Source organism: Salvia hispanica, chromosome 4 (assembly GCF_023119035.1).
Source record: "Salvia hispanica cultivar TCC Black 2014 chromosome 4, UniMelb_Shisp_WGS_1.0, whole genome shotgun sequence".
NCBI lineage: Eukaryota > Viridiplantae > Streptophyta > Magnoliopsida > Lamiales > Lamiaceae > Salvia > Salvia hispanica.
In genome coordinates, this window is record NC_062968.1 from 15,810,642 (window position 1) to 15,822,289 (window position 11,648).

At 34.6% G+C, this 11,648-nt stretch overlaps 2 protein-coding genes across 2 annotated transcripts; both read right to left on the reverse strand.

The window, feature by feature from the left end:
- Nucleotides 1-519: 519 nt before the first annotated feature.
- LOC125224037 (protein disulfide-isomerase like 2-1-like) lies at nucleotides 520-4,552 on the reverse strand. Its single transcript, XM_048127378.1, has 11 exons — nucleotides 4,329-4,552; nucleotides 3,896-3,980; nucleotides 2,728-2,825; nucleotides 2,531-2,586; nucleotides 1,990-2,107; nucleotides 1,820-1,847; nucleotides 1,644-1,735; nucleotides 1,373-1,529; nucleotides 1,180-1,304; nucleotides 1,007-1,106; nucleotides 520-848 (listed from the first exon to the last, which is right to left on the reverse strand). Exons 1-11 carry the CDS (start codon nucleotides 4,484-4,486, stop codon nucleotides 774-776), a joined length of 1,092 nt encoding a protein of 363 aa, XP_047983335.1. The 5' UTR covers nucleotides 4,487-4,552; the 3' UTR covers nucleotides 520-773.
- A 5,705-nt stretch (nucleotides 4,553-10,257) lies between these two features.
- On the reverse strand, nucleotides 10,258-11,591 carry LOC125223956. Its single transcript, XM_048127278.1, has 2 exons — nucleotides 11,325-11,591; nucleotides 10,258-10,764 (listed from the first exon to the last, which is right to left on the reverse strand). Exons 1-2 carry the CDS (start codon nucleotides 11,343-11,345, stop codon nucleotides 10,435-10,437), a joined length of 351 nt encoding a protein of 116 aa, XP_047983235.1. The 5' UTR covers nucleotides 11,346-11,591; the 3' UTR covers nucleotides 10,258-10,434.
- Between the last annotated feature and the right edge of the window lie 57 nt (nucleotides 11,592-11,648).

Below are 11,648 nucleotides of genomic sequence, written 5' to 3' on the forward strand. Positions count from 1 at the left end.
ATACCTTCGGTTTCTTCTGTTTAGAAGCCAGTGCAGCAACATAGTTCCTCATGAACTGCGACAAATTAATTATAATTGATTTGATACATGGAGGAAGATTCTAAAAGAAAATTTGAGAAAGGAAGGGATGAAGGAGGTAGTTAACCAGGCAATCAGTTAGTGAAGTCGTTAGACAGTGTAGCCTAGAGCTGCTGGAGCAAGTTAGTAGAAGTGATACATAATACATAGTGAAAGTGTAAACACACATGTTATCATGTTCTTTCTACTCTCTGCATTGTCCTCTCCTCCTATGCATTCTGCTCTTATCCTGCTCAAGCCAGCAAGTTGTAGCCATTTTCTGACTGAAATCTTAATGGTTGTTCTCAGGATCGGAGAACTGCCATCAGTTCAGAAAATGCACTTGAAAGGAAGAACATGAGAATGCAGAGAGGGGAAGCAAGAAGATGACATTCATTTCATTTCATTGCCTGTAAATGGATTTATGTTTTTCCCTCTATATTAATGTTGAACTAGCTGGAATAAAGCTTGCAAAATAACCGTGTAAAAAGCAACAGTATTCAAACTGAGATCATGACAGCAATATTCAAATACTTAATAGTCCCCAACACTACAAAGTTAAAATTAATTGGTTACATTGATGCTCCTGCAGAAAACAGGCAGCTCTTCTTTTTGGTGACACCAAAACAAGGAGCTCACTCCCATTCGTCATCTACGTGTAGCAAAAACTAAACCATAATCAATCCCCAAGCATTTCAATCACCAAGCCAATTGTCTCACTCGTCTGAGACGAAGCTTCTTAGGATGTTCTTCTTCAGCGTGAATTCGTCTCTCTTCCCGTCGCTAATGGACTGCATCAACAATCAAAACAAAGGTACAACGTTTAATTTGGATGATAGATTGGATAAATAAAAAGGTAATGATGAATTAAACAATTTCCTATTGTCATCCTTCAAATACTCAATCCCATGTGTTGTGAATCCAAAATTTGACAAGATTAAGTTTTTACCTTGGCAAGCATGCGCTCCAACCTCAAAATTTCCTTGTTGGCATAATCAGAGCCTTTGTCCAAGCAGCTCTTAGCAGCCTTCACATAGATCTTCCCGTATCTGGGACAACGATAATTGTTTTTATAAGGATTGTGATTTTGAGTTATAGAGATGTAATTAGTAAAATTATTACCTTGCAGCAGAACCATCGAGTTTGTCAGCTTCCTCCTCCAACTTTTTAAATACAGATTTCTTTTCTTCAGCTGGTGCACTAATAAACTCCTTCACTATGGCATCAAGGGCCTCAATGGTACCAGCCTACAAAGATAAAATCAAATCAGACACAACGACCAAACTGGGGGAAACCCGGTTAATTTTCCACAAACCTTGGAAGTCAATTGGCCTTTTGCATCTCGGTGAGTTCCACACTTCTCATTTATGAAAGTGACAAAGTCATCTACGTCTCTGCCAGCATCATAATCTTCACCAGCCTTATTGTTCTTTGGGAAAAATTTCAACGTAGGGTAACCACTTACTCCATACCTGTGAAGGAGAAGACATGCGTATTTTCAATGTTGAATGGTCGCTTGAAATGACTAAAGCAAGAGAATAAATTTAAAACCTAAACCAGAATAACTAATTAATAAAAACACTCACTTCTCTGCAAGATCCTTGTACTTATCAGCATCAAGATTTGCGATCACCACATCTGCCTCCTGATTGAGTGCTGTCGCGACTTTTTCGTAAGTCTACAGGGAAAGTGAATAAAGTAAGGAACTTGAGAATAATATTTCAATAGATGCAAGTATCAGATGAAATAGAAATGCACTCACAGGAGCAAGATTCTTGCAATGACCACACCTAACATGGTAAAGCATCAGTAGTTTACAAGTAATAATCAACACACTCCATATATAAAATGCCTATGAGAATATGACTTCCATGATTGCTTTATCTCCACCTATCCACATAAAGCACAATAGAAGTTTATGTGTGCACGTACCAGGGTGCGTAAAACTCAACAAGGACATCTTTTTTCTCATCAAGTACGATCTCATCAAAGTTTTCAGAAGTAAGAACCACAACGCTTGAAGGAACTGCAGCTATTTTGACATTTGTCCCTAAATTATAGAGTAAAAGTAAGGAGAGAGGTGAGAAAGCTTTGATTAAACAGGATTCTAAGAACATACTATTACAAATGAAAATTCAATGAAAACAATACATTCATGCCTACAGAATCACGAAGATCCTCAAAATTTGTTGCCTTTTAAGGAAAAAAAAAATTCTATGCATGCGCATGCACATTTTGACAGTTTAAAAACAAAAATGCGATTCATAATCAACAGGAAACTTGATTAAATCATTTGATGAGTACATCATGTTCCCACTCCAACTGCATTATCTTAGAATAATGCAATTTCATCTTCTAAAAAGGAAGAAATAGGTTAACGCTTCTCCAAATAATAGTATAGCAGACATAGTAAATGACAACAGCTCCTTACTCAGATAACAGTATGCTATTGACACAACAAAAAATATATTACCTCCTTCATTGTTCACAAATTCAGTAAGGGCTTCAGCAGTTCGAGGTCCTTCATACCTATCACGTCAAACTCAAGCATGAGCAATTTCTTAGTTCTATTACTTATACCAGAAAATGTTAGAAGTTGAAATTTAAAGAGTCATCAGTTGCTAGATGGAGGAGAAAACAATATAAAGACATGCATTCTCTAAAACATACTTTTTGGGCTCTAGAGACCCCTTGGGAAACCATTGTAAGGTGGGATACCCAGAGACACCATATTTGCTGCAAACACCTTTGTGCTCATCGCAGTCAACCTACAAAAGTAAGGACAGTAAGCATATAGACTGTTTCAAGGTACTGCAACCTAAAGCAAATAAAACGCAAAGAGTGTTCGATAAATTAGCTTAATCTCACAAATAAAAGAAAAACTGTATTTTTTTACGGAAGATGAAAACATCTAACCCACACTCATATAATAATCAACACAGATCACAGATGCATATCAAGCAAGAGAGAAGAGCTCATTGTTCAGTTTGCTAAGCTTTAACATAGTCCATTCCATCATCAAATGATTTAATGTGTTTTTTAGTCTACACCGTAATGTCAAGTAGAAAAAGACATTAATAAAGTCATCACATCAGCCCTGGATACTTCCTGGACCATACAGACCCATAACCAGGTTACCTAAAGCTCATGGAAAGACTGATGACAGAGTGCTTTTGTTTTTTAGGCCTTCTTGCTTGTTATTATTTCTTTTGGCCAACTAGCTGAACTGAAAGAGTTGATTAGGAATACTAAACAACTTAAAAAACCATAATTTTAGCAATCTGCAACCTCAAACATATCAATAATTCCCAATTAATCAGTACAAGATAACATTGTTTGTAGATATGGTTCCAACAGAGATAGTAGAAGGTGCAAAAACGGAACTTTTTGGGAGAAAGCTTCAAAGGCATAGCCAGACTTCCAAATTTTACCTAGCCATTTTACCTAGCCAACAAAACTAAGGACGCTTGTCTTCTTAATTTTGGGGCAAACCCAGAAGTAATACATTTTCTCATAGTTTTTAACTAACAAAGGGACACTTGATCCAACACTAAGTTGCATGAAATAAATGACAAGCGTAGTAAATTTACTTGTTCCTGAACTTGTATAGATATAGAAACAATAAACTGTTTATAAGGCTTGCATTAGCAGCCCATAAGGATTGGGACCTAAATTTGAATGCAAAACCCCTAGGCTAAAATTTAAACCTGTCAATAGAGATTGAACTACAAGGCAGTCATTAGAGACAAGTGCATTAAATTAAGAATAACGATCCAGTTTGGATTAGCAGATAGCATTGAGAGCATGAAAGAACATTCAACAAGCAAAACCTTCCCACCTTCGCGATCAAAACAGATTTCGCCTTCTTAAAACTGGCACCAAGCTTTTCATACTCCGGGGCAAGCTTTTTACAGTGTCCACACCTGCAGGCAAATTGCATATGTAAGTTAATCCACAATACCTTTTGAATATCAAATTGTACGGGAAAAAAAACTAATTGCAGCTAACGTGCATCAACTGGCAATCATGTCGATTTTCTGATGACAAAACACACGGACATACAAGAAGGTCATCTACTTCTAACCAATACAAGACTTAATTATACATTTATACTCAACTCCAGATCAATCAATCAATCAATCAATCAAGGGAAAACCAAATCAACAGATCTAAGAAGCGAATCGAATAAGCAACCAATACAAAGAATTCTAATCATCAAATATAACTTGGAAGCACTTAGTTAGAACATAAAAGGGAAGAGTGAAAGCTACCAGGGAGCATAGAATTCGACGAGAGCTCCTCGATCCTGGCCGACCTCTTTCTCGAAGTTGTCCTCGGTCAACACAACGACGTCGTCAGCGAATGCCGAAGCAAATGCGAAGACGGCCAAAGTGCCTAAAATTAAGCATGTCGCCGGCGATCTCGACATTTTCGTATCTTTCAAATTACTCTGTTTCTCTAGCTACAAGATGAAATGAGATTTAACACTGGCTTTCAACTATCGCCTTACTTTCGTATTTATACTACCCCAATTTATTTTTCTGATGATTTCTTTTCTAAAATTAAAATTTGTACTAATTTTATGAAATAATATAAATTATAATCTGTTAATTATAGCATACGCATGCTACCGACTTAACTAGTCGTTTACAAAATATTAAAATTATTTATTTCATTTTATGTGTTTAATTTATTTTTTATGATTTATAAATTATTTATTCGTGTGTTGATTTAGATTGGCTGTGAGTTTTTTTCTCGTAAAATGCTAAATTAGGTCTGGTACATACATTAAACAATAAAACTTTGTTGATTAAATCTTTTTGGTTTAACGACATAGTATACATTCATTAATTGTTTAATAAATTTGATGATCTTCTATAATGGGAAAACTAGGAAGCTAAATTTCATTTGTACACTTGGTGTTTATGACAAGTTGGGACCAATTGTATAAAGACACGTGTTACAATACACGAGTATAACAGTACACGTAGGTTTTTTGGATCTTTGAAACTTACCAACTTAATTCATTTGATATATGAGATTCGGAAGCGATATTCTTTTGTACCCAACGATTATTTGAACTTCGAAACTAAGCAACAATTAACATGATTAATACTTCCGGGTGTTTAAGAATTCCAAATTATATACTCCCTCCGTCCAAAAATATAGAGCAATTTGTGTATGACACGGACAGTAGCGTGTGCAGAAATTTTGATTCGGGGTGCGATGTTTACTTTGATATAAGGTATGCAGGATTTTTGATTCGGGGGTGACTATCATAGTAATCAGAAAATGAGGCCGCCGGTAATCGAACTCACGTCTCAATGAAGGAGAGAGGCACGTTCTACCGCTACGCCACTAAAGCTTTGTCTCCAATTGGTACAATATATAATACAAAACCGAATTTTACACTGGATACGCCAGTGGACACGAGTTTTAATGTAGAATTGCTAAAGTAAGAGAAAAGTGAAAAAAGTAAGAGAGAAGAAGAAAAAGTAAGTGAGAAGTAGTGTTAATGGAATGATATGTAGGGTTATTATTTGTTGAAAACTTTCTATAAATGAATGTGCTCTATTTTTTGTGGACGGCCAAAATGATAATTGTGCTCTATTTTTTGTGGACGGGGAGAGTATATACAATTAAATAATAACTCGTTTTTAATGCATTACAAAGAATTATTTATTGAATATTATAGAATCAAATCTAATGACTTAAATTAGGTCATGTAAAAATATAATTAATCAGATATATCGGAAAGAAAAAATGTATAATTTGATCATATGGATGCAAGAGATTTGGCACCCCTCACCTCCCTTAATGCTTAAGATATACTATGTAGACAATTCATCTATCATATAAAGTTAATTGCTGAGCTTCTTGCCATTATCGATATATGTTATTCAATTTGAAATTAACGGATCGATCCAAATAACCTGGTAAATTAATTAAAAATATAATTTCACAACCTGAATAGAATAATGTGCTATATGAGTTAGCCTATTTAGATTGGCATAGTTATGTGGACTCACTCGGTCGGTTTGTAGGTTTGCTCGTAAGTTGAAACTTTGCATTAAAAATTAATAATAAAATAATTAAGGACATAATTAACAGTTTAATTTGGTCAAAATCGGGATTAAACCCGTTGACCGTTAAAAACTAATATTACAATAATTCAAAAGATAAAGTATATGACCAATATCGTAAAATGGACATATGTTCAGGACCAATTTTGACCTTTACTCTATATTTTAATAGAAAATTTATATTTTTATAAGAGCATCAGCAGCGCGGCTCGCCACCGGCTCGATCTCGTCCCGGCGAGACCGCGTTGCAAAACGCATCTTGTCCCGCAGAGACAGGATGTCTCATCGCGCGTCGCGCGCGGAAGGGGCTGGGCACAAGTTGTCTCGCCACGCGTCAGCGCCACGTGCCGTGCGCTGGCGCTAGGCGTGACGCCCACTCGCCGGCCGCGAGTGGGCATCATAATTATGACGTCATACATACATATATATATATATATATATATATATATATATATATATATATATATGGTTTTGATCCATCAAAAGAAGGCCTTAAGTACCAAAATACAGCCCAAAATACGGTCGTCGGATCTGTAAATGAATGACCACGATTTGTTTTATATTTTGTGAAATTTGTGTCATAGTAAGATCAATTTGCGTCATGTGAAGGGTATTTTTGGCAAATCAAATTGATGGAATCATCATTGCCGTTTCATTTGGGCGGATTTAATGGGATAACTAACTACACACTCTACAACTTGGTTTCGTTACCTATGCCATTTATTAAGTGAGAGAGAATAAAATTTCAGTCATTTATTCTCCAAATCAAGCAGAATTCGATCCAATCCCCCCAAATCTACCATTCCAGCAAAACACAAATCGGCGTCCAAAAACCCTATCTAGTCTACCTCGCTACTCAAATCAACAACAATCCTCTCGCCGACAATGGTGAACATTCGTTCAGCTGGAACATCGAAGTATGAAGCAAAAGGTTAATTAGTGTTTCTAATTTGTTAGACTTCCTGAATGTGCATTTGAAACTAACGCAAATTTATCTTGTTTTGGTATGTTGTTAACTAGTTTATAAAAGGGTTGCTGTGAAGAAGAAGCTACCGCACCAACCACAATAAAAAAAGGTATTTCGTTTAAAATATCTGTTCATTTTGTTCGAGATTATAGTCGAATTTTCGTACACACCTTTCCTATTGGTGTTTGCCTTCCAAAATAGCAGATCCAATAACTGAGAGGAGTTCGAATGAAACGGGAGAGGGCATGACCGTCGACAAGATTAAACAAGCTCTTTCATTTTGGATCATCCAATATTAACATGACGGAAAACTACACTTACAATGACCTAGACATGCCCTATGTATGATTTTGTATTAATGACAAATTTTGTGTACATCAAATCCTACTTTGAAATTGCGCAAACAATGTTTTGGGTGTAGTGCAAATATTGAATAGTACATCAGTCGTTTGACTAAAAATCGAATCGTTGAGGGTATTGCAATCCCCTTGATTTGTATGGTCGAAATACCAAACCATGACATAATGTTTACACTTTGTGTCATACTAAGTATATATTTGGGTCATTTCAAAATATTGTTATCTACATATGGACTTAAATTGAATTCCGTACAACAGAATGGTTTCCGATACGTCATAGTACTAAATGGAACATTGAGTCTTTGTAACAATAACAACAAAATAACTATACCATTTCATCTTATGGGTAATTTGTGTCATAATAATCCAATTTTTGATTCATTATATAATACTACGGAGTACCAGAATGCGTCATACAAATCTGATCAAAATGTTAGTATGAAATAAACTGAAGTAAATGTTCATATCAAACAACCTGACAATGCAAGAAAAATGGCGTCCAAATTGAAAATTAAACTGATGTTAGTTCAAAAAGAGAATACATAGTGTCAAACTTCATAATTTCTTCTAGACCGCCGTTGTTCTTTCTCTTTAAACTTGGTGCAATTACTTGAATCGTGGTGACGCCACTCCTGACATTTCTTGCATTGACGCAAACGCTTGCTCTTAAGCTTCAAAGCCTTCTCCACTCCTAAATTACAACACTCCTAAAAACTGATGGTGGAGTAAATACAAAATATTCCGCCTATTGGATTTAGTATGATCATAGGTCATAACAAAGGCACAACAAAGCATAATAGAAAACATGACATAATAAACTCATACAAAATAATTGATAATGATAATAGGTCATACTAAATCAAATATATGTCATACAAAAACATGTCATTGTAACACCATAAATAAGTCATAATTACAACATCCCTAGTCGAGGAAGTAAAGACAAAATATTCCAACAACAATTCATTATATTAAAAAATTGATGATTGAAAACGAATTATACAAATGCTATAAAATAATGACCATAGTTGACAAACCACGTAGATCATACTTATGCATAACTGAAGCATATCATACAACACGTCATACAAAAGATAAAAATGAGTCATACAAGATAAATGACACAAACCCAAAAAATAACAATGCAAATAGGTCATACAAAAGGAGTAATTATAGCATGCCAAACTAATAAAAGGACCATCAATTCTGTGATTTTATAAACATACAGTTTCCAAAAAACGAAATGAAAACATGATGGCAAATGACAAAGAACATTGGTGTGACTAAATTCACAACCAATCTGATAGATCGAAGACTGAAGAAAAAAATAATTATCACAAGACCTGTATTGTCTACAATGTCATCGAAGGATGATTGATTGTCTCCAAACGAATTAGGTCATATTACGGTTTCCATTTATGGAGATAGGCTGCATAAAATCTATGGAAAAAAAGACGACAATTGTAAGTTATGAAATCGTCATACAGAATCCATCAAAATTAAGAAATTGAATTATACATTTCAAAGTTACAACCGACTAACGAAATTAATTAGGAGATGAGATAATTTTAAAAACAGAAAGTACCGGTGACAGATACGACGACGGATGAAAAAGATGGAAAAAACCGCAAAAGTTGAAGATGATGAATGTTAACTACAAAATCACGCAATGATTTGTTAATAGAAAGGGAAACGTGCATGATTATAGGGATTGCAACAACAAATGGATGAACGTGATTGACATTATTAACCTTTTAGGATTTTAAATGAATAATATAAAATTAATTGAGAAATTATAGGAGCCATCAGATCTTCTAATCTCAAGATTAAAATGTCTAATCCTATGGTCTATAGGGATGTGATCAAATGAAAACTCTAAATATTATACAAACTCAAAACTATGATCTGGACCATTGAAAAATATCAACAGATCATAAAAAAGCATCAACAGGAAAATGTCAACAGAATTTCAACGGTAGTCAATGATTGATGTTGTGTTGATATTGTGTTGATACTTGTGTTGACATTAAAATCTTGAAATTTTACACTTGTGTTGATATTGTATTGAAACTGTGTTGAAGGAGTTTTGAGTTTTTACAATATATAAATTTACATTTTATCACTACCCTATATATATATATATAGGTGTATGATCAAATAATAACTACTTCAATGAAATAACTAATACCAAATTAATATCTGTTTGATTTGGGTGATCTCGTGGCCTTAAATTGATCCAAACTAATATTTACTAAATATTCGAACATTAAGAAAAAATCAGTAAAGGATAATTATGTCAATCTATATTATTGACTGTTACTAAATCCCATAATCGTCTCTTCCTTTCCATTATAATTATGATTCCACGATTTGTTCCATATAAATTTCAATGCAAAAAGGTGATCTAAACTCTTTTTTTTACTTGTATGTACATCAATGTTGTTCAATGCAAATATCAATCTAGTCTTGTGCAAGTATCAATCCAATCCAGTTCAAACATCAATGTCTTGTTTTATGGAGTTGTAGAACTATTTTAATCGTTTCCCTACGTTTTTCTGTGCGCTCTGCACACAAATATTGTTCAAGATTAACTTGACTGCAAAACAGTCAAAATAGCTATACCTTTTTTAGTTTTTTTAAATCAATGTTCTTTAAGTTGAGTATCAACTTAAAGTTGTATAATAATCAATGCACTTCGAATAAAATATGACTATTAACATTATTCTCAGTAAAATATGATTTATTGCATGGTGCATAAACTGACGTGTTGCTATATTAATAGTACACAATGTACACACAAATTCCTTTAAAAGCTGCATATAATAATCATCCTGTAAAAGACATCATCCGGAAAATAACAACAGCAAACATCATCTTCATAATAACAGCAAAATAGACCATCTAGAATTCAAAACACATGATCTAGAAAATCAGACACACTGGATAACTAATATAATTAAATCAACTTTCACTGAGGCTTCTTGCACATCAAATCTGCCGCAAGCTTATCTATCTTGGTTCTCTTCTCTTTATTATCCTTGAAATATTTCTTCACACAATCCTTAATCTCAACCGAATGGTAATTGAAGTCCGTCGTTAGCAAGGCCTTGCAGTATTTACCGCGCATAATCTGCAGATTGTTCATAGATATGTTTGCAAGCCTCGTTGGCCAATCCTTCACCTTTTGGCCCATATACGTTTCCATGTGTCGCATTAAGAATATAGCAGCATCATCCTTGCCTCCAGTACCTTGCCATGGCATATTTATGAACCGAATTTCGCACCCTTGGATACATCTCTACAGATAGAAAGATACATCAACACATCACTACAATAGAGGAGATACATCAACACAACAACTACATCAATACAAGGGAGATATCAAACTTTCTAACATCAATACACAGCAGCTATACATCAACACAACAGATACATAAAAAATAGAGAGGAGATACATCAACACATCACTAAAAAGAAGGCCAAATTTTCCTTTTGGTCATCAACACAACAGATACATCTCTACAATAGAAAGATACATCACAATTTCTATGGAAAGAGAGATATTAGTACTGTCTGCTACATGTCAAGAGAAATTCCAAAATAAATTTGCAAAACACTAGTTTCTACAATATCTAAACAATACATTTGATAAATCAATACAACAAAACAACACACAACCTTCATTACCACCGAAACAAGTAATAGATTCACCGGACAAACTCAATTGATACGCAACTGTAATCGGCCAAAACAGTGTGACATTTTCGGAGTTCGCATAAAGGAACACCAATGGCAGCAACAATCTACCGAAAACACCAAATAAAGAACGAAGAACAGAAAACATTGACATTAAATCACCTCCAGATGATTCCCCAACATGGTTTGCAGCCGTTCTCTTCAACCGGGACATTGTTGTTCAATGAAAATTGTTGACGGAGAGAGATTGAATCTGTTTGCTTCAACACTAAGTTTCGACTGCTTCAATAGTTGAGGGAGAGAGTGTGAATTCATTCCTAGAATAAGAAGCATAATTGATCGGAAAATTGGGGGAGAGAGAGAGAGATTACGCAGGATCTGTTAATTTCCAGAAATCTCGTTGCCTACCAAAAATAAAAATGGACGATATTTTAAATTGTGGCACTATTACCCTCTTTAGATATTTCTCCCAAACTGTATTGCCAT

What these genes read in the sequence shown, in the direction of transcription:
- LOC125224037 (XM_048127378.1), bottom strand. Translation starts at nt 4,486, where the DNA reads ATGTCGAGATCGCCGGCGACATGCTTAATTTTAGGCACTTTGGCCGTC. An exon ending in GTCGAATTCTATGCTCCCTG is followed by an intron (nt 3,981 to 4,328) that starts GTAGCTTTCACT and finishes ATTTGCCTGCAG; the next exon opens with GTGTGGACACTGTAAAAAGC. An exon ending in CTCGATGGTTCTGCTGCAAG is followed by an intron (nt 1,107 to 1,179) that starts GTAATAATTTTA and finishes TCGTTGTCCCAG; the next exon opens with ATACGGGAAGATCTATGTGA.
- LOC125223956 (XM_048127278.1), bottom strand. Translation starts at nt 11,345, where the DNA reads ATGTTGGGGAATCATCTGGAG. An exon ending in TGTTGGGGAATCATCTGGAG is followed by an intron (nt 10,765 to 11,324) that starts GTGATTTAATGT and finishes TTCTATCTGTAG; the next exon opens with AGATGTATCCAAGGGTGCGA.